The sequence below is a fragment of the Ovis canadensis genome, chromosome 1 (genome assembly GCF_042477335.2).
Source record: "Ovis canadensis isolate MfBH-ARS-UI-01 breed Bighorn chromosome 1, ARS-UI_OviCan_v2, whole genome shotgun sequence".
Classification (NCBI taxonomy): domain Eukaryota; kingdom Metazoa; phylum Chordata; class Mammalia; order Artiodactyla; family Bovidae; genus Ovis; species Ovis canadensis.
In genome coordinates this window covers 124700997-124721380 of record NC_091245.1, presented here as the reverse complement: position 1 = coordinate 124721380, position 20384 = coordinate 124700997, and the positions used below count along the sequence as shown (strand labels likewise).

The 20384-nt window shown below is 35.8% G+C and overlaps 1 protein-coding gene across 7 annotated transcripts in view; it reads left to right on the top strand.

Moving 5' to 3' along the window:
• Positions 1 to 20342, top strand: part of SON (SON DNA and RNA binding protein) — a 32008-nt gene extending 11666 nt beyond the window's left edge. The window contains exons 4-13 of one of the 7 annotated variants that reach the window (XR_011248332.1): positions 1559 to 1719; positions 3636 to 3782; positions 3976 to 4164; positions 11264 to 11374; positions 12408 to 12524; positions 15890 to 15969; positions 16593 to 16740; positions 18457 to 18528; positions 18630 to 18745; positions 19266 to 20342. Coding sequence is in view for 4 of the 7 variants with exons in the window: in XM_069548893.1 (XP_069404994.1) it covers positions 1559 to 1719; positions 3636 to 3782; positions 3976 to 4164; positions 11264 to 11374; positions 12408 to 12524; positions 16593 to 16740; positions 18457 to 18528; positions 18630 to 18745; positions 19266 to 19424 (1220 nt within the window). In the remaining 3 variants the exon portion in view is untranslated. Of the gene's footprint in view, positions 1 to 1558; positions 1720 to 1947; positions 3463 to 3635; positions 3783 to 3975; positions 4165 to 4264; positions 5084 to 11263; positions 11375 to 12407; positions 13383 to 15889; positions 15970 to 16592; positions 16741 to 18456; positions 18529 to 18629; positions 18746 to 19212 lie in introns of those variants that run through there. The other 6 variants (XR_011248331.1, XM_069548893.1, XM_069548900.1 and 3 more) reach the window with 6 other exon arrangements.
• The last annotated feature ends 42 nt before the right edge of the window (positions 20343 to 20384 follow it).

Sequence of the window (20384 nt, the reverse complement as noted above, 5' to 3'; positions counted from 1 at the left end):
TGAGTCATTTTAAAATTTAATGGTATTAAAGAATGATTTGAATCTGATTTTTTTTCTGTGAGTTTATTGAAATATTGGGGATTATTGGTTTAGGATAAATATTTCTATAAGTTTTTGTAATTAGCTTCTGTTTAGAAAATGTGGGAATAAGTACATTTATAATTAGCTTTAAAAGATTTGCTTTGGAGTATATTAGAACCAAAGTATTTCCATGCTTTAATGTTTTCTTTCTGCTTGAACCATGTACCGTAACTAAAAATGGCAAGTAGAAGTTCAATTAATTGTTGAAGAGAATGGCACCCCACTCCAGTACTCTTGCCTGGAAAATCCCATGGACAGAGGAGCCTGGTAGGCTGCAGTCCATGAGATTGTGAAGAGTCAGACACGACTGAGTGACTTCCCTTTCACTTTTCACTTTCATGCACTGGAGAAGGAAATGGCAACCCACACCAGTGTTCTTGCCTGGAGAATCCCAGGGACGGGGGAGCCTGGTGGGCTCCCGTCTATGGAGTCACACAGAGTCAGACACGACTGAAGTGACCTAGCAGCAGCAGCAGCAGCAGCAGTAGCAGTGTAATTATTCCAACATAGGTTTTTGCAAATAAGCCTGCAGTCAGACATTTCTTTTTTAAATAGTTCCATGTCTTAAATGGCATATAGAACTGTTAAATGTTTGTGAAGATATTTCTGATTGGTATAATGGGTAATGTAAGTGAGTAGGGAGTTTTGCATGTGGGGAGTTAGTGATTTCAGTCTGTCTTTTACAAAATGTAGTGTTCTAATATCTCCTGGTTTTTTAAGTGTGTAGAGGTGACTAAAATTTGATGGATAATGTGTGACTACTGTTAATAATAATGAATAATTTGTCATTATCCCAGTAGATTGGACATTTCCAGGTCAGAGTAGTCAAAAGAAAAAGCCCTAGACAGAACCCTAGGGAAGAATAATTCAGTCTAACATGGGTTTTTAGTTCTTTTTTATTAAAAAACAAAGATTACGAGCTAGTACACGAGACACAGATAAAATGCATGTATGTTTTACCAAGTAGTGAAACTGCTTAAGAGCAGAATGTGATGGTTGCTGTAGTTATTGGTACAGATTAGGTACTTTGGAAGCACGATGGAGAGGAATGTTAAATTCTGACTTACGACTTGTTACTTTGAAATGGTGGCAGTTTTGAAATTGGGCTCAAAGAGTGATTTAAAATGTTATTAAGAGATTTAGAAGGAGAGTAATTTAAGGGGCACCATAGTTTTGGAATATAAAGTAGGCTTTGGCAGGTGTGTGACTTAGCGTGTATAGCAGGGTGATTATTATAGTTGTGTAGTTTAGCTGTTTTGTATAGTGTTTGAGTGGGAAGCTAAATACGGACTTAATTCATTTTTAAATATGGGGCATTTTCTTTATTTCTTTAAATCTTTGAGCCAAAGAATGATTTCATCACAGCTGTAAGTTTGGGCAGAAAATTGATGCCTTTAATTTTAGCGTGTAAAGCATTAGCTAATATAAAATATATAGCCTTTCAGGAAAACTGCTTTTTGTATTTTTCCTCTTGCAGATAAGGCTCAGTTACTTGAAATAGCCAAAGCTAATGCAGCTGCCATGTGTGCTAAGGCTGGTGTTCCTTTACCACCAAACCTAAAGCCTGCACCTCCACCTACAATAGAAGAGAAAGTTGCTAAAAAGTCAGGAGGAGCTACTATAGAAGAACTAACTGAGGTAAGCTAGACAGAATTTGTTTTCATTCTTAAATGGATTACTCCAGTGATGTTGACTCTGGAGCGTGCCAAAAACCTGAATTGTGGGCTGAACTGATAATGGCTGGCACCGAGTGGCCAAAACCCGAAATACAGACGTGGCAGCGGCAGAAGCTCTGTTTAGCAGGCCATTATCCGGGATGGCTAAGCTCCGCTAGCTAAGTTACTTCCCATTACTTTTGCTTTCCAGTTTTAGAAGCCAAACTGACTGAGGAGTGGGACGGTTCGTTTGAATGGAGGAGGTGTTGAGTGAGCAACACGCAGAAGCTCGCCTACAGTTTCGTTTCCATTCACGACGTGTTCACTGATCGCCACGAGTGTACTGCATATACGCAAAGACACAGACAATCTTCAGAAATGATCTTTTGCCACCGGAGCTTGGAAATTAATGAGAATAGCTGGCCATTGCCTGAAAGGAACTTCTTTCGCATCAACATTTCGGGTTTTGGCTGTTTGGTACCAGCCATTGGTGATAATGGCCGGCCATTATCAGTTCTTCCTGCGGTTCGGGTTTTGGCAGTAACATGTATTTTAAACACAATTATTTTTGTTTTTAAGAATTTGATCTTTTCAATTGAGGCTTTTTTTTTTTTGTCTTCTGGCTTTGTTTTATTAAAATTTGTTTGGTTTTTTTTTTTTTTTGGAGGACGCTGAACATTGCTGCTAGGATCCAGAAATACCACACTGTTTCAGATATTGAAACTTGTTATTGGCTAGCCTTATGCCAGCCTGCCACTGTCAATATATTCTGTTCCCCTTGGTTATAAGCTTGGTATACTCTGTGTTTTTGGCTAAATGAGCTTTTTATCCTGTTAAAATATTTTCAATTGATAAGGGATATGATAAATTCTACTGCTTGTATAGAAACAAGTCCACCCAAATTTACTCTGACCTTTTTATAAAGCCAGGTCATGGGAGTCTGTTCCTTTGCTTCTCAAGGAGGAATTGACTTTGCTTTATGTGTCAGACCTCATTGCACCCTCTCCATCATGCCTTATATTCCGTCCTTGAGTTCTTTTCCTTTAGATACTCAACCTGTAAAACATTTATGGAAAGACATGCTATTATCTAGCCCAGTTGCAAGTGTTTCAAATTTTATTTAGCCATACGTTTGGGGATTGCATAGTTTCTTAATCTCTTTACTTAGATTTACTACAATATGAACTACGACTTTTTTTTATGCTTAAGGACCTAGTGAAGGCTTCTATTGCTTGCTTATCAAATCCAAGCTCCTTATCCAAAACCTTATGAACACTTAGTGATTTCCCTATATAAGCCTCATCTTCAGCCCTCTTATCCCTTTTAATAAGTTTTCTCTCACCTCTTTACCACTACCTGACTATAGAGTGACTTTCTTTTCCTTTCCCTGCTAATCCTTTTTCTTAACTATGAAAATCTGGCTTAGAACTTTCAAGGAATATTCCTTGATTATCAGATTCTGCCTGATTCTGTTCTCTTAAGCTTTTGTTCTTTGAGCACTTATGTACTCAGTTTGTATTATATCAGTTTGCACTTGTTAAACTGTGTTGCTCTGTAAAAGCGTTCCTCAATTATCTCATGTGTATGTATTCCGTCTTTTGAACTAGATTGTAAGCTCCTTGAGAGCAGGGACCATGTCTTTTACTTTATTTTTTTGTATTCCCTGGACAGTGCCCAGTACAGTGCTCTGCACATAGTAGGTGCTCAATAAATGTTGTTAACTGACTGACCAGCTAGAGTGTGTTTAAATAAGTAGTGAGCTAAGTTACCCAGCTGTAATCTATCATTAATCTTGTTTTACTTTTGAAAGTTGATTTTATGTGGTTTTGAATTTAAGAAATTCCATTTTATTCTACATAAAGTGTAAGATTTATCTTTTGTTTGTTTTTACTTTTTAAGAAATGCAAACAGATTGCACAGAGTAAAGAAGATGATGATGTAATAGTGAATAAGCCGCATGTTTCGGATGAAGAGGAAGAAGAACCTCCTTTTTATCATCATCCCTTTAAACTCAGTGAACCCAAACCCATTTTTTTCAATCTGAACGTGAGTATTAATGTTTTTGAACTGGTGAAACAGCACAGCTTGTAGAACTATTTAAGTAAAACTGAAATAATATTTAGTTTTTAATTTAGGTGAAATACTGTGAGAAATAGTCATTTTCTGATTATGTTGAAAATCTATTGAGTTTTGAATTAAGAAAAACATTCTTGAATTAAGAAAAACATTGTGTTTTTAGATTGCTGCAGCAAAGCCAACTCCACCAAAAAGCCAGGTAACATTAACAAAGGAATTCCCTGTATCATCTGGATCTCAACATCGGAAAAAAGAAGCAGATAGTGTTTATGGAGAGTGGGTCCCTGTAGAGAAAAACGGTGAAGAAAACAAAGATGATGATAATGTTTTCAGCAGCAATTTGCCCTCTGAGGTAAGTAAGAGGACTATTATGTATTTTTCTTTTTATATACCTGAATCTGCATTTTATTGTTATTTTATATCTGATTTGGATTCTGTTTCACTCTTCTTAGGGCCGGGTTAAACGGCAGGGCCGGGTTAGACGACAGATGAAACAACCCGCAGCTTCTCATTTGACAGTAACTCGATGCAATTCACTTTGTGGAACCAAGCCACAAAGTGAAAAGCATCGAATTGCAGAGAACAGTGTTATCACATCCCTACCCAACATTGGGCCCTCCTTGCACTTGTGGGAAGGTAGCCCAAGGTACAACTATTTAGCTTCCCGTTTTGCTTCAAGGCTCTATAGCTCTAGATTTTGGTGGTAGCAAATTTATTGGGTGGAGGGATTTGAGCAGAGAGAGGCAGATCCTCAGGTTCAACACAAGAACTGGTTTGGAAAAAAGGTCCCTGTAGGCTGATGTGAGCATCTCGGATACATAGCCTGTTGCCCTTTAAATAATGGTTTCTTACTATATTTCTCTGGGTTGTTTGTCAGATAGCCTTTAATTTTAATCATTTTCCCCTTCTGTGTGCTACCTTGGCCCTTTTGAATTCTTGTGTTTAACCTAATGCTCAGCCTTGGTACTCCATTTCCCTTCTCCTTCCCCTTTTTGCTACTATTAAAAGTTGGAGAAGTGGAATTCACACCTTGAAATTTCCAGGAGGCTATAGTTGTATCTTGTCAAAATGACGCAGTAATAATGCCAAGTGTCAAAACAGCCCCATTAAAATGCCGCCTGATTAAATAATGTGCTGCTAAATATAGTGCACATGAAAACAGCGAGACTGTATATATATGTAAATATATATATATATATCTGTATCTTTGTATGTATCTCTGTATCTGTACCTTTGCTGTATCTTTTAATAAACAGTTTACTTTTATTTAACTTGTTGTGCAAAATCACGCTTGGGGGATCTGGGAGGGTGGAGACTTACTAGGGGGGTGGGAGTTTTAAATGATACAGTAGACTAGTCATTACCTCTTGCCCTTGGTTTCCAAAAACCAGACATTTGTCCAAGGACTGGACTAGATATCTGATGCCCGTACAGTGTAGGGATTCTTCCCCAGTTCCTATCCTTGCTATTTTGGGATATGTGGATCCAGAGAGACCTGTACTCTTCACCTACAGGTTCCCCTATATCATCATCATCCAATAAACACCTCTGATAATACAAATAAACAAATTCTGTTTATAAAGTTAAAAGTGAACAGAACCCAAATCAGAAACTTTGGTAGTATCTTTTTCCCCTGAGCTATTCACAGGAGACATTGGTTTTTTTTTTGTTTTGTTTTGTTTTTGACCTGTGGCATTTGGAAAAGAGAGCACGTTCTATGCAGTGACACTGGACATAACTAGCCAGTGCAACTTACAGTCACTGATACTTACATGAGGTTCAACAACTGAAGCAGGGTATGCCATTACCAGTGAAGGAGAGACAGATAAGCTTATTTGGACAATTTTTAGTGAAGCCAGTTGAGTAGTTCAGTTGCTGATTTGCAAATCAGGCTACTTACTGCACATCTCAAGAGGGAAAGGTTAACTGACATTTATAACTGACTTGAATCTAGTAATAGCTGAGTATAAACCATGGTAAGAGGGCTGAACTGACTGACTTAGAAATTCTAATACACATAGTAATTTAGTAATTTCATCAACATTAAGCATTTAACAGAGTTAGAAAAAAACATGAGACATTTATGTGAAAAAAATTTTCCAGTGTGGTAAAGCCCTATAAATACTGCATAATTCCAAAAGATTTTCCTGGGAAGATAAGTGACTATAACTATTTAACTTCAGTGGAACATGTGGAGGATGCTTAGTGAATCCTGGTGATTACAGTTCTTATTGATTAAGAGTTTATATATAAATGTGTGTGTGTATATATATATTACAGTATTTAGCCATTTTCAGTCTTAACACTGAAACTAGTGCCTTACATTGTCTGTCATCAATAGTGGTTGTCATTTGAATGAAAAGTTGGGGAAATTAACTCCAAAGACATCTGGGAGAGGGGAGTAGGTGGGTATTAAGATTTTATAATAAGTAAAGGAGCCTTTTATTAAAGCAGGAGACAAAAAAAGGTCTATTCATGAAGCAAGTTTCTCCTGTGGGGGAGATTATATACAACTATTACTGTCAGAACTCTAAGCTAGTTTCTTAGACAATTAGACTAAAAAATATGTGTTAACTTTAATTTCAAGTAAAACAATCCCAAAATTGTAGGAAGGGACAGAAATTTGCTTTTGTTTTTAGGTCTGTGTACTTTTACCTAGAAGAAATATTGAACATCTAAAGGAAGTGTTCACTGTATGAAATGTTCAGTTCTAGTTATTTAGCTGTATCTTACAAATATATTAGTAAGATTAATGTTCTATATTCTGATGTTTGTAGAATACTATTGGTGACATTTTATGGGAGCATTGAGTCTTGATTCCCTGTCAGGGGTTGAAATAAAGATTTTATATAGAAAAGGAAAGTTCTTTTTAAATGGTCAATATTTTAATTGAATAGTGCTTTGAATTTTTCTACCTGTTATTTTTTCATTTTAATAAATATAATTGGAATTTGTGATTCTTTAGTTTTGAGCATAAAACATAATCAGGCAAAGATTACAGATTTGATCTCAGCTTTGCTATATGATCCTTAATCCTACCAGTTGTGCACATGAGTGCTCTTTGAAATAAGTAAGAGTGGATAGACGTGCATGGATCAACATAAATCCATATCCTATGGAAATACCAACTCATCACACTGTGGGCTGTGCTGCCATAGCATCGTCTTCCTACCCAGAAGCCAACCAGCATCATCCTCAGTAAAGAGTGACTGCAGAACCTTGATCATATTTGTGTGGATTTTTATTTATAAACAATGAAACCAAAAGTGTTGGAAAACATTTTAAAACTTGTCCTTTGGGGGCATTAATTCTCGGTAATAAAGATAGCAAAGCCTTACTGGGTAGAGGATATAAGTGTAGTCTCTGGCGTAAAGTTTCCTTACTTCATGTCCCATTGGAGCTAAAATTCCCTTATGGTTAGGAACTCTGTATTTTGAGGTTTAAGAAAACTGAGTTCTTGTGGTAAAATGAAAATTTTAAGTGAAAATGAAACACACAGGTCTTGGCAGTGCTAGAATATTATATACAGCTTTTTTATTCATTCTTCTCTCTTTAGATTCTCCCAGGTTATTAACATGGAATTTCTTTACCATTTAATGGTTTACCTAATCCTCCAATTATTGTAATTCATTTAAATGTAATAAACTAAAAACTGCACTAGAGAATTTTATGTGAAATAATAAAAAGACTCATAAATCAGGTTTTAAAACCAAGCCATATAACTCCTGAGGCATTCTGTATTTAGTGTGGCTTTTGTTTATATAGTTGTCATTTACTTTGTATTTTATTAATTTTTGCTAAATATTTTAAATCATGTTTTGATGCAGGCTAGGTGCTTTTTCTTTAACTGTCTTAAAAGTTTCCTTTTATATCATCATTTAATTGGAGATACCTGCAGCAGCAGCAGCAGCAGCAGCAATTTCTTGTGTAGAAAGTAATTTGCCTTTTACAGGTAGTATTTTTTCCTTACCTGAATGACCACCTTTTAATAATTCTCATTAGTTCTTTTATAGCCTTTTACTGACTTTTTAAGAATTATTTAAGATAATTGTTTTATTTTTGTAAACAGTTGGGTTAACACAGGGGGGAAGGAAAATTGACTTAGAAGGATTTTTAAAATAAGGAAGATGAAGATGCACAGTTAATAACTTAGGTTGTGAAATGCATACTGCAGTGTCAGTTACATTAGTGTTCTATTAGTCCTGACAACATTTTAGGTTACAGAAATGTTGCTGAAGTAGAGGAGTGAAATAACTTGAACAGGTTTTTATTGATGTGTGAACTGGAATAATAATTCAGGATACTCTTTTTATGTGGATTTCACCTTTTAGAACAAGCCCTAGAGAGAAGGAAATAAAACATTTCCCCCCATCATGACGCCTAGAATATTACTACACATTACATAGAAGGTCTGCTGTGTATTAGTGAAAATAAATTTGCTTTGTTGATGATAGCTTGATAATAGTGTTCTGCAGGGTTTAAGATAATTCCTGCCCCCTGTCCCTGACTTTTTAGCATTCTAAAACTTTTAGCATCATTTTGGTACCTTTCACACTTGACCACTTGACTGTTTTTGAGCAACATTAAGTTAAGACTCATTCTGCTATGTATTATAGTCTGGTAGTGGTGGTATAGTTGTGTATTACTCTTAACGACCCAGTCGACTGCACATTGCCAGGCTCCTCTGTCCATGGAACTTCGCAGGCAAGAAGACAGCAATGGGTTGCCATTTTCCTTCTCCAGTAGTTATATGCTTTATATAAACACAAATCCTATGCAGTCCAATACAGTAGTCATTGAGCCACTGAGAAATCAGTTCTTTAATTGCACTAGGCACATTTCGAGTGCTCATTAGCTTTCACTGTAAAAGTTCTGTTGGACAGTGCTGTTCTAAAGGGTAGCTGTGATGTTTTATGAGTTTTTTAATACTGATTCAGAACCTTGGTCTAATCTTTGAATATTAATGTTTTGAGAATTATAGTTGGTTTTTTATTCCATATCCTGAGTTATCCTGGCAACTTGGATATATGCTTTTTGATATAAACTCTTTGAGGATTCTTAAGAGATTAAGATGATCCTGATTGATCCTATTTTGGGTATGTTTCTTTACATTAAAAAGTACAAATATGAAGTCAATAGTCAAATTCCTATTTGTTAATAAAGTTTTGACATGAACTTACAGCTCACTTGGTAAGGCTGTTGAAGAATACATGAAGTTGTATTTACCTTAGGAAAAAAACTAGTTGTAATTTTATCTAAATTTATATTAAATCTCAATGTTGATATATTAAATAAATAAAAGTTCCTTTCAGAGTGAGATGTGAATTTAACATAAAATACTGAGATTTGAATGAAGTTTCATCCTGAGGATAAATGATGAGGTATTTAGGTTACCTGCTTGCTTAATCAAGGTTAAAAGAAAAAAGTATGAAGATATAAAGTGTCTTCAGAAGGATGAAGTCACAGATAGGTATGTTAATTTGCTTTCCAGTTGGGAAGAAGTAATTTTATTTTAGAAAAGTTGGAATTTTCAGAGCCATCCTAACTACATTTTTATGGCTAATTTACAGTTAGAAATTGGGGGATCAGAGCTTGGCTTGGTGGTGGGTAGGTACATTTTCCCTATTATCTCCTCTGGATTTCAACTTTTTAGAATAAAAACCTATTATTTATACCTAAACACCCTAATGCTTAGATTTGTAGACGAGTATGAAACCCACAGTAATTCTGGCAAAGTTAAAGACTAGTATTTCACACATATTTAATGGGCCTCTAAAAATCACTTCATTATCTTACCTGACAGGTTTATGAAATATTTAAGGCCAAAAAAGAATGTGATTCTGATCTAAAATAATCTGGATTCCCACTTAAAAAGTCACAGCAGGTAATCACGGTTGTAATAGAAGTGAAAAGTGGACATGCTGTGGTTTTAGTGTTTCAGTCTGCCTTTACCTATATATGCCCAGAAACGTTTCAGTTAGTGTGGATAATTTACTAAGTTAACAAAGAAGTTAGGATCTTCTATTAATGAGATCTGTGAGCAGTCTGATTACAGAATGAATTCAGTTTAATTCTGCTTTCATTTAAGGACGGCAGATATATAGAAACCTGTACTTCTTGGTACCTTGTGGAAGAAAATTTTAATTTTGCTAAAGGAATGATACTAGGTGACTCAGCAAGGTAACTAAGAATAATGAAGATAGGAAAAAGGAAAATTGGCAATCCTTATGCATGAGATAGAATTATTCTCTAATAGTCACTTACTCTTAATTATATAGGTCTTATTTTTAAAAGAAGTATTTCATAATTACACAGTCAAATTAGAGGTTGCCGTAGTTTGGCTTTTTTAAAACAACTTATCTGTTAACTTGCTTTAACTGACTTTCTTATATCTGTCACATCTATGCAGCTGCTACTGGTTATTCTTTTTATATGAATTCAGGAAAATCCTCCCATGTCAGATAACTATTCTCTAAAAATGAATTTCTTGGATGAGATACTAGAAAATATTACTGGGTTTAGTAGTGTTAGAAGAAAAGTATTAAGAATTGGTGAGTTGACACAAATCATCTTGAGCTCTTAGTGTTAGAACTAAAAAGCATCAAATACTTGATTTTTTTTTCCTCTATGGTTGAGCCTTTCACAAATTTGGTAAATAGGATATTTGGTCTAAAGATAATCTTTGAAGTTTTCCTGGATATTATGAAACTTCTTAAAAAGTTAAGTCGCATCTGCTTAGCATCAGCTTTTACAGGTAGAACCTGAGCACTGAAGAGGCAGACCTAAGGCATTTCAGAGATACTTTAAGTGCTCCAGTCTGACACTTGTGCACCCCACAGACAGTCTAACTCCTATCATCAGTGCACATACTAATGAATGGAAAATCATACATAATGAATATATTCTTTGAAGAAGCTGAGTTCTTTGTATCAGACTTAACAAATCACCACAAGTAGGTGAAAAGGTGCAGCCATCAGTAAAGGAATGGTCTTTGACATGGCAGTGGTTTTCTCCTTGCTTATTTAAGAACCTTGCTTATTGCCTCTGAGGGCTATGCTGAGAAGCAGGATAAAATGAAAACTCCAATGATTATTTCGCTAGGGAAGGTGAGAGATTTTTAAGTTCTTCATGAAACTTTCTATGATTGTAGTTTGATGTAGTAGAAAATAAGAAAGCAGTTGGATTGAGTTCATCTGCCTGATACTTTGTAACTTACCTTAAACAATCCGCATCTATCTTCCAAGGTTATTTTACCTTTTAGAGTCTTCTCCCTGCTTTACAAAATTATATATATATATATATATATATATACACATTTTTATATATTTGTATATACAGAATTTTATATAAAACTTTGGTTTTTGACATGAAGCAACTAAAGATGTGAGCATTTTTCATAATTTAGGGAGTCTTTGGTTATTTGAGATAATTATCTATGTTTTCTTTCTTAGCCTGTGGACATCTCTACAGCAATGAGTGAACGGGCACTTGCTCAGAAAAGACTCAGCGAGAATGCATTTGACCTTGAAGCTATGAGCATGTTAAATCGTGCTCAGGAACGGGTATGTAGTGGTTTTAATGTCTAAATGATATTTCACTAACTAGAGGGTTGTGATATAAGTAAACTCTGTGGCATGCTGTTGACATGTAGGTCTTTGAAAATCTTTTTTCTAGCAAGCTTTCTTTAAGTGAAAGTGATCTGGGGCTTGATTATTCAGTAAATGTCGTGTACTATGGGGCAGGAATTATTTGAGAGAATAGAAATAGAAAAAATTACCTGCCCTCATAGAGTTTGTAATCAAATATATAAAAATAGTAGCTAAGTGCCCATAATAGTCTTGTGAGACATTTGCATTTGCATTTAGAAAGAGTGGCTAAGTGAGGCCCAAGGCCACAACATTAGTAGGGGAACTGGGATCTGAACTAGACAGTCTGAATCCAGTCTGTGTTTTTAATAGTGGACAGCTGCTCCATACATTCTCTTTCTATGGCAAATATATGGGGACAGTAAGTACATGTTCAGACAAATAGAAAACACTGCCTGACAGTTCCAGGTGTTTAGTAAATATGCTTTGAATGAACGACAACTAATTCTTTAACCATCACAGTCTTTGAGTGACCAGTTTCCTATTTTATGTTTTAAGCATGTATCTTGAATTGATTCTTGATTTATAACACTTCAGAGAAAGTAATTAAAAATTGAGACTATCAACGTTTATTATCATGCATTTATGAGATATGTACGGAGGGTAAGGATCCTTTACCATGTGAACAATTTTCTGTATATTTTCATGTATCTGTGTGATATTTTGAAGAATAAGTATCACAGCCATGCTTTTCAGTTGATAGATATATATTTTAAATTTGTTGTTATTAATGGGATCCACTGAATGGTTACTGAACTGCTTTGGAATGTTTAAGAAAACAGTTTTAAAGATACAGTAAATTCAGTATATATATTTTTTAAAGTTAAATATTTAAGTTTGTTATTTAGTCTTTGTGGGAACCAAATAAACCATTTCATTTAGAGAATTAATACCAGTGGCATTTTAACTAGAGAAGTAATTTTACTTAATTGAGGCCTTTTTTCTTCAGATTGATGCCTGGGCTCAGCTGAACTCTATTCCTGGCCAGTTCACAGGAAGTACAGGAGTACAGGTTTTGACACAAGAACAGTTGGCCAATACTGGTGCCCAAGCCTGGATTAAAAAGGTACACAACATATGCACATACAAAAGTGTCCATGTACAAAGTTAAAAATTTTAAGAAAATGTTTTATTAGAAATGTACAAAGAAGCCAGTGAATTTAACTAAAGTTCATGAGTAAATGTGCTATGTGTATATACTCCAGGATGGACAATGAAGATGGATTGATCCCTGAGACAATGGCTAATGTATAAATTCGGCTCAAGAGCCACTCAGTTTATATCCTGCTCCTGGGTTTTGTCAGGGTGGTTTTTAAACTGTGTTTTGAATGCTAACAGTGTATCTCAGCGGCTGTTCAGAATATTCTACAGTTCCTGTTGGACAACTGATCTTATGATTTCAAAGCAGTGGTTCTCAGATTTTTTTCTCATCATGGGATACTTTATTACAGGTTCATTTTTGGTGAATCACTGCCCCCAAGAACCTTCTGCCAGTTGGTTTTCCGTTCCTTTATTCCTTTGCCCTTCTTTCCCCCTTCCTTAGTGCCCGTCCCTCCTGTAAGCGCCCTTGGCCCCTAGTCCTCACTCCTGTTGTGACCTCCAGCCCCAGGTCCATGTGGTTATCAGCTTTTGGTTACAAGTGGTTGGGAGCCCCTCCCCCCCCCCGTCAGCACTGCATGTGGTGGTCTTGCCAGGGGACTAGAAGGATGGGGGAGGATGGCTGAAGTGTGGGGAGGGCGGTGCTGAAGGGTGGCGAGATTGGCTGGGATGGGGGTGGAGAAGACTTATCTGTGGACCACCATTTAGGCCCTGGTGGCCTCTGGTGATCCACAGGTTCAGTTTGAGAACTACTGATTCCGTGAAAAAACAGGATATGTAAGACGTAAATGCAAGGGAGAGGACGGACGCCTCGTGCTGTGAAGATGTAGGTGCTCCTGGTTTCAGATTCCTGCAGTGAGACATGTGAACTCCACCTACGGCTGCCTCATTGTTGGGGGAGTCTTAGGTGGTTACCAAGGGCTTTCTGAAGAAACGGGTTCTGGCGAAGGGATGTGGCTTGGTTGGATGGGTGATGGGGAACTTTGTTTCAGGAGTACTGGCAGCATAGCAGTGCTGAAACAGGGAGGCTGCCTGGTCTAACGGATTGGGAAGGTTTCTTAATGGCGCTGTACTCCTGACTCCTGTTGTGATCGTGGCAAGTAATTACTTGGAATTTCAGTTTCCAAGTGCCTTCTTAACTGCCTCGCGGGGTGGTGATCGATGTAATGTCATGGGTAATAGAAAACTGCTGAGTGCCAGTGAATGAGCTGATTTTTTCTGAAAAATCAGATTTTTGGTTGCTTTGGACCTTTTAATCTCATAACATTTCTTTTTTCAATTTTGATAGCATTATCTCTGGTGATCTTATTAACAAATTAATATAAAGCATACCCTTACTTTGCCTGCCCCCGTTTTTGGAGCAGCAGAATAGTTGCACTAATAAGTATGATATACTGTGATTACATAGTCAAGATTGGTTAAAAAGTGAATGTAGTTTACTAGGGGTTGGTGTTGGAAAAAAAGATGAAAATTAGAAAAATTTTGGATTAATTACAGTATTTAAAATATGAAAGTGATTCGTGTAGTGCTTGAAAAATGGCTTTCATCTCATTGGGAATAATTATAAATGTACATAAATTTATTTTAATTTAATACTATCTAATGGTGAAGCTGAATACTCCATATTTCAGAAAGTTAGACTTGAGGCTTTTATGGGTGTTTAGGCACATAATAATTAAATAGTCATGTACATTACTAGGTAGAAACTTAAGAATGTGATTCCATTGCAAAGTGCTAGTCTTCATTTGTACATGGAAGTTCTGATACATATGTATTGTTAAAGACTTGTAAACATCACTTAACTTTTAAAAATGATTAAATTGGATTCCTTATAAACTTTCCTTTTTCTTTTTGATTGCTAGTCCTTGTAGACAGTTGGCAGATTTTAAATGATGTAGATGTAGATCATATTTGATAAGTTACCAAGATAAAGATGTGTTCATTTATCACACCATATTTTTGAATAATTACAGAAAGTGCTTTCAGGAAACTTCCAATTTGTTGCTGAAAGATACATGCTGCTAATATCAATTAAGGCAGGAACATTTTACTCAGAAAAATGAGCAAAAACATGGACAAAGGTCATTAGGCAACTATAATATTCATCTTCGTGGTCAAATATCACAAACTCCTTGTTTCATTTAGAAAACTTTTTCAAATGTTGATTCATACGGTGTTCATTGCCTTGCTGTAGGGCAACACCCTCTTAATGTTAAGGACTACAGGGAATGCCAGCATTCTCCATATTTTTTCATTTGCTGCCGTATACTCTTAGATGAAAAGGAACGAGTTTTATTAGTAGTAAGAAAAAATTCGAATGGTTATTGATTTGAAAGAACCTTTATTTTCTGAAATGATTTGGACATGACCTGATGAATATTGTTTACTATTGTAGTCTTATTAGATTAATTAGCTTTTTGTTGAACTGTATATACACCCTGGTGTAAAGAAACATTTGAAGATAATAGAGGACGGAAAAAAAATTGGAAACCTACGTTATTTGGGGAGTTGTGTTATACTCTGCACAGTTGCCCTTTTTTTTAGGAGTGTTTCCTGGAAAAGAGGGGCGGATGAACCTGAAAGTAAGTAAAAGTCATTCTAGGTGTGTAGAAACAAGGCAGTTGGTACCCAAGCATCAGCTAACTTTTCTCTCTCTACATCAACACTGCATGGCCTGCACCACATAAGGAACTGAACCAGGGCTATGTTTTTACCTCCACAGCTGCCTCCTTCCATCAGAGCACCTTGTTGAACTTAATGTCTAGTCACATACCATTGGCATGTCATACCATTGGCATGTTTTCTCCCCAGCTTATAATTAAATAGCTGGGGGGGTGGGGAGAAAGGATATAGTTTACTACTGTGTAAAACCAAAATTAAAAATTGAGTAGTAACTTACCAGTGGAGGAAGTGATTACACTGTGTCCAGAGCTACCAAAATTTTTGACTCCCTCTGTTGATAAGTTAAATGACTTTTGCTTACATTTGCTAGAGAATGTAAATGTAAAATACTTAATAACAAGGGGAAACAAGACATGATTTGGAGATTATATTTTAAATGTTTAAAACATGACCATAAAGATCCATAGTAGAATTCAGTCATTTGTTACATAATACATGGATGCCCTTTAAAAAGAGGCATCACTTATTTCTTAATGTGTGGAAACAATTGACTGTTGACCATGCTAATGTATATAGTGTTGTGCATCTTATGACATTAAGTGGTTTGCTGCTTTGATGGAAATTATGGTTCAGTGGGTTGGATACAAGAGAGATGATTGTTCACAGAATAACCTGTGAACTTTCACCCCTCTGTATGGAAACTTGTTTCAGGGCCAAATCCTTGTAGCTGTCTTCTTGCCCCGGTCAGTGCCAGCCCTACTATTCACAACACTGCTGCTACCGAGGCCTAGGTATGTAAACATTTAAGGAGTTTTTTAAAAGTCTTTTAACATCAAGCTAGGTTTTTAAAAGAGTTCAAATTCAGTTTGGTTTAATTACAGGGTATTGTATGTGCTATCTTTTTGCTTCATAGGGATTTTCTAAGTGTAATATTTATACTTATGGTAGAATGGGGGAAAAAAGCTTTGGATGATAACAGTATGCTTCTTCAGTGTTCAAACTATTTCTAAATGATTGCTGGGCTTTATTCATTAACTAGGTACACCTGGGACAATTAATATTATTGACTGTTTTAACATTGCCTTCTTTTTATTTTGCAAGCTAAGAAGAGATACCAGTGAACCTAAATAGTGGACGAAAACAGGAGTGTTCTATTTTTTTTTTTTTGGAGGGGGGCACAAGGGCCACTGTTTTAAAACTGTCATTGACTTATTTGACTTTTAAAATACTGTTATGTTTATGTGAAAATAATTAGAACATACACACTACAGTATGTCTATAAGTATAGAAGCATTTCATTGCTATAACAGATCTAGAAGTAAAGTAAGCTTGCTTTCTTTACAAAGTTACACTGAGTCTGTAGTCAGATTCTAACTATAAACTGGGGATCTTTTACCTTTCTCTCTTTGGATAGGATCAGTTCTTAAGAGCAGCCCCAGTAACTGGAGGGATGGGAGCCGTTTTGATGAGAAAAATGGGCTGGAAAGAAGGAGAAGGATTAGGAAAAAACAAAGAAGGAAATAAGGAACCTATCCTAGTTGATTTTAAGACAGATCGAAAAGGTAAGATTTTTTTTTTTTTGTAGAATGTTTATTATACCTCTTTAAACATTTAGGGTTTCATTACTATTATAAATTCATAAATTCTTCTGATGTTAGTGATCCTGAACTGGGGGCACTTCGTATAGTACAGAGTTAGGAATAAAATGTTTAACCCATTTTGAAAGCTTTGTACACGTAACAGGTGGAGACACTTAATTTGAGGGTAAAAGGCAGCCTTTGTTACGTGTAATACCATGATTAGGTTTTTAATTAGATTTCATATTTAGAAAGTAGGATTTCCATATTTTTCCCTTTTGACAGGGAACATATGCTTCAAGGATTTATTCTGTTTCTAGAATTTATTATTTCTAAGATTTTTATTCTGCATATTCTCATTTCCTGTTAAGAGTTCTGTTTAGTCTTCACTTTGTAAACCCTTTTGCATGTCCCTTTTTATCAAACTCAGTAATTGAGTGTTGAGGCTGGAGAATAGACCAATTGCTGACAAGTGCTACCTCTTTAACACTGCGTTTTTATACTTGAAATAATAATGTCCACTGTAGAATCATACAGGGCTGCCAGCTAAATGAGATTTAGTTTAAACAGGATTTTTTAAAATTCGGGAAAGTTTAAAACTGAAATTTACTTTTCTTATCTTTGTGATCAGATAGTTTAAGTTGAGGTTATTTAATGCAGTTAAATTGTCATGCTAATGAAACAACTAGCTCTAACAAATTATATATTTTAAAAAGTGTTTTGTGAAAAAGAAAATAGAAATAAAAATGTTTTGTATCAGAATCTCTACATTGTCATCCAGATGATAACTATGGTGCCATTTTGTTCCATATTGGAGTGAATTTATTATATTGTTACTCAAAAATAGGCTAGACATAACACAATTCTGTAATGTAGTACTAGTGCAAACATTAGAGAAATTGAATGTCACACTGACATTGTACTGCTTTTATACAAGTTGAATAGATTCTTTGTTCACAGAGGGTAGTTTATTGGTAGAAAGCATCTGTGGGTACATTGCATAATTCTAGGGAATAGTCCTTCAGAATTGTGCAGCATGGCCTAGTTTTGGGAAAGCATAGTGGCAGAATTTGTGAAGAATTCTCCCTAGCTTAAATGGAGAGCATTGATTTTAGATAGTAATATAGCTAAGCCCCTTTTGGAAAGGGAGGCCGACATCTCACATTTGAAGTCAGAAAGAAGAAATGGGAGAGAGCTGTTTTCACTTTTCCCATTTCGTTTTGGCCTAAAATCCTTGAATTTGGGGGAGCATACTTAAACTGAGCATTTTTTAACGGATGAGGAACCTTTAGAAATCATTTGCAAATAGCCACGTTTTTTTTTTTTTTTTTGGCCACTACTTTTCAAAGACGGGGGAGCCTGGTGGGCTGCTGTCTGTGGGGGTGCACAGAGTCAGACACGACTGAAGTGACTTAGCAGCAGAGTGGTTGTTAATTATGGCAATTTATATATGTGTTCACATATTGTTTTTCTGAATATTTTTATACAGTTTCCAACAAGATAAATGAAGTTTGGATATATGTATAGAAATGTCAAAACAGGTTTATATAGAAATCAAGAGTAGTGAGTGTCTGTTGAATATTTTATTTGAGGGCATGGATTAAGATTCCTACAGAGGGAGTAGTTGTTTTGCCATATTATAATTTTAAATCTTGAAATGTATTCAGTGATCATTGATTTTTTTTTTCTTTTTTTTTAAAGGTCTTGTTGCAGTAGGAGAAAGAGCACAAAAGAGGTCCGGAAACTTCTCTGCTGCAATGAAAGATCTATCAGGTGAGAGTATGATTTTGAATTTCTTCTTGTCCCACCCTCCCCTTGAATTCATAATTTGTTGCCACAGGCGTGGAGATAATTAATTATTTTTCTCTCTGCAGGCAAGCATCCTGTGTCTGCCTTGATGGAAATCTGTAATAAGAGAAGGTGGCAACCACCTGAATTTCTCTTGGTCCATGATAGTGGCCCTGATCATCGCAAACATTTTCTCTTTAGGGTAAATATGAATTTTTGCGTTAATTTGATAACTTAATGTTAGAGGGTGAGGGATCAGCATTCTGTGATCACAGGGTTAATGTTTGTGGGCTGGGAGTGTGAATATGTGTGGGTAGAGCGGTAGAAGTTTTAAACATTAAGTATGCTTCCCTGTTTTTTCAGTATTGGAGGGAAAGATGTGGGCACAATCTGGTGAACAATTTTGTTGACCTTTTCTAGTGGAACATGGGGAATTAAGTGGTTTTTAATCAGGTTTTTTCTTTCCCTTCAATTTGGAGACCTGCTCTTAAATTTGCAGTCCCTTTTCCCAAATGATGTGCTTCTTTTGGGGTTGAGATTAATTTGACTCACATAGTATAGGTTTTATATCTTTGTAAGTTATTTTTCTAGGATTTAGTGAAAAAAAAATACAAAGCTAATAGATATTAAAGTTTGATGCTGTTCTTATTGTATGTTTTTCTTGAATAGGTATTGAGAAATGGAAGCCCTTACCAGCCCAATTGTATGTTTTTCTTGAATAGGTATTGATAAATGGAAGCGCTTACCAGCCCAGCTTTGCCAGCCCTAATAAGAAGCATGCTAAAGCCACAGCAGCTACTGTGGTTCTTCAAGCAATGGGCCTTGTACCAAAGGACCTCATGGCTAATGCCACTTGCTTCAGGAGTGCCTCACGTAGATAGATTGAGGTTTTATATTAATCATTTCAGATAATTTTACTCTGCATCAAAATGTATTTCCTCTTTAATGTTGTAAATATTTGGCAATTTAAGACATTGTGTAAAAAAGCAATCTGTACAAACATCTCCAGGCTTTGATTTTTGTACCATGGAAATTGTATTTAACCATACAGGGTTTTGGTATGTTTATATTGTTTACCTTAGTGATGTATTTGTTTAAGTGGCTAACATCCAAACGATTGTTTGAAGGCATCCGTAATCTTCAGTGTGGAATGTTAAAAATAACGCTTTTATACTGTATTTTGTACTATGATGTAACTCCCCTTCCTTATGGCTCGGCTGCTGTAACACTTGCCTGTAATCAGTGAAGGGCTGTGCACCTTGTACTAGTTCACAATGGGTTCTGCTGGACAGATACTGGGCCAGTGTTACTGAGTTAATCAAGCAAGATCTGTTCCACAGGGTTAATGCCACCACCTCCCCTTTCAAATTTTGTAGAGGTTATAAAAAAAGACAGTGGTATGTTGTGTGATGATCAGCACAAAGTCCTGCGTTTCTGTCAGAGCCACTTGGGCCATGAATGAGAAGGGAGTCAAAATGAAGTCTGACTAGAATTTTACTGCAGAGGCCAAGTACATTTAGTATGGCATTGAGTTGTGATATAGTTTTACTTTGATGTGCATTTTGAATTTCAGCTACACCTAGATAGACGTAAAATGATAATTAAAATGCTGTAACCAACTTATCTAATAAAATCGGCACCCAGCCACTATTTTGTTGACTATGAGAAAGTTTAAGTTTATGTTAATTTTTAGGGTCTGATAGAATATTTCATGTGTATTACAGTGGTATTCATATGCTATGTCTCTAAACTTTATTTTCAAAAGCTTAAGGCCCAAATATAAACTTCTCTGGAATAAATGTGGTGTTTTATTTTCTGGATTACAAAGTGAACACATACTT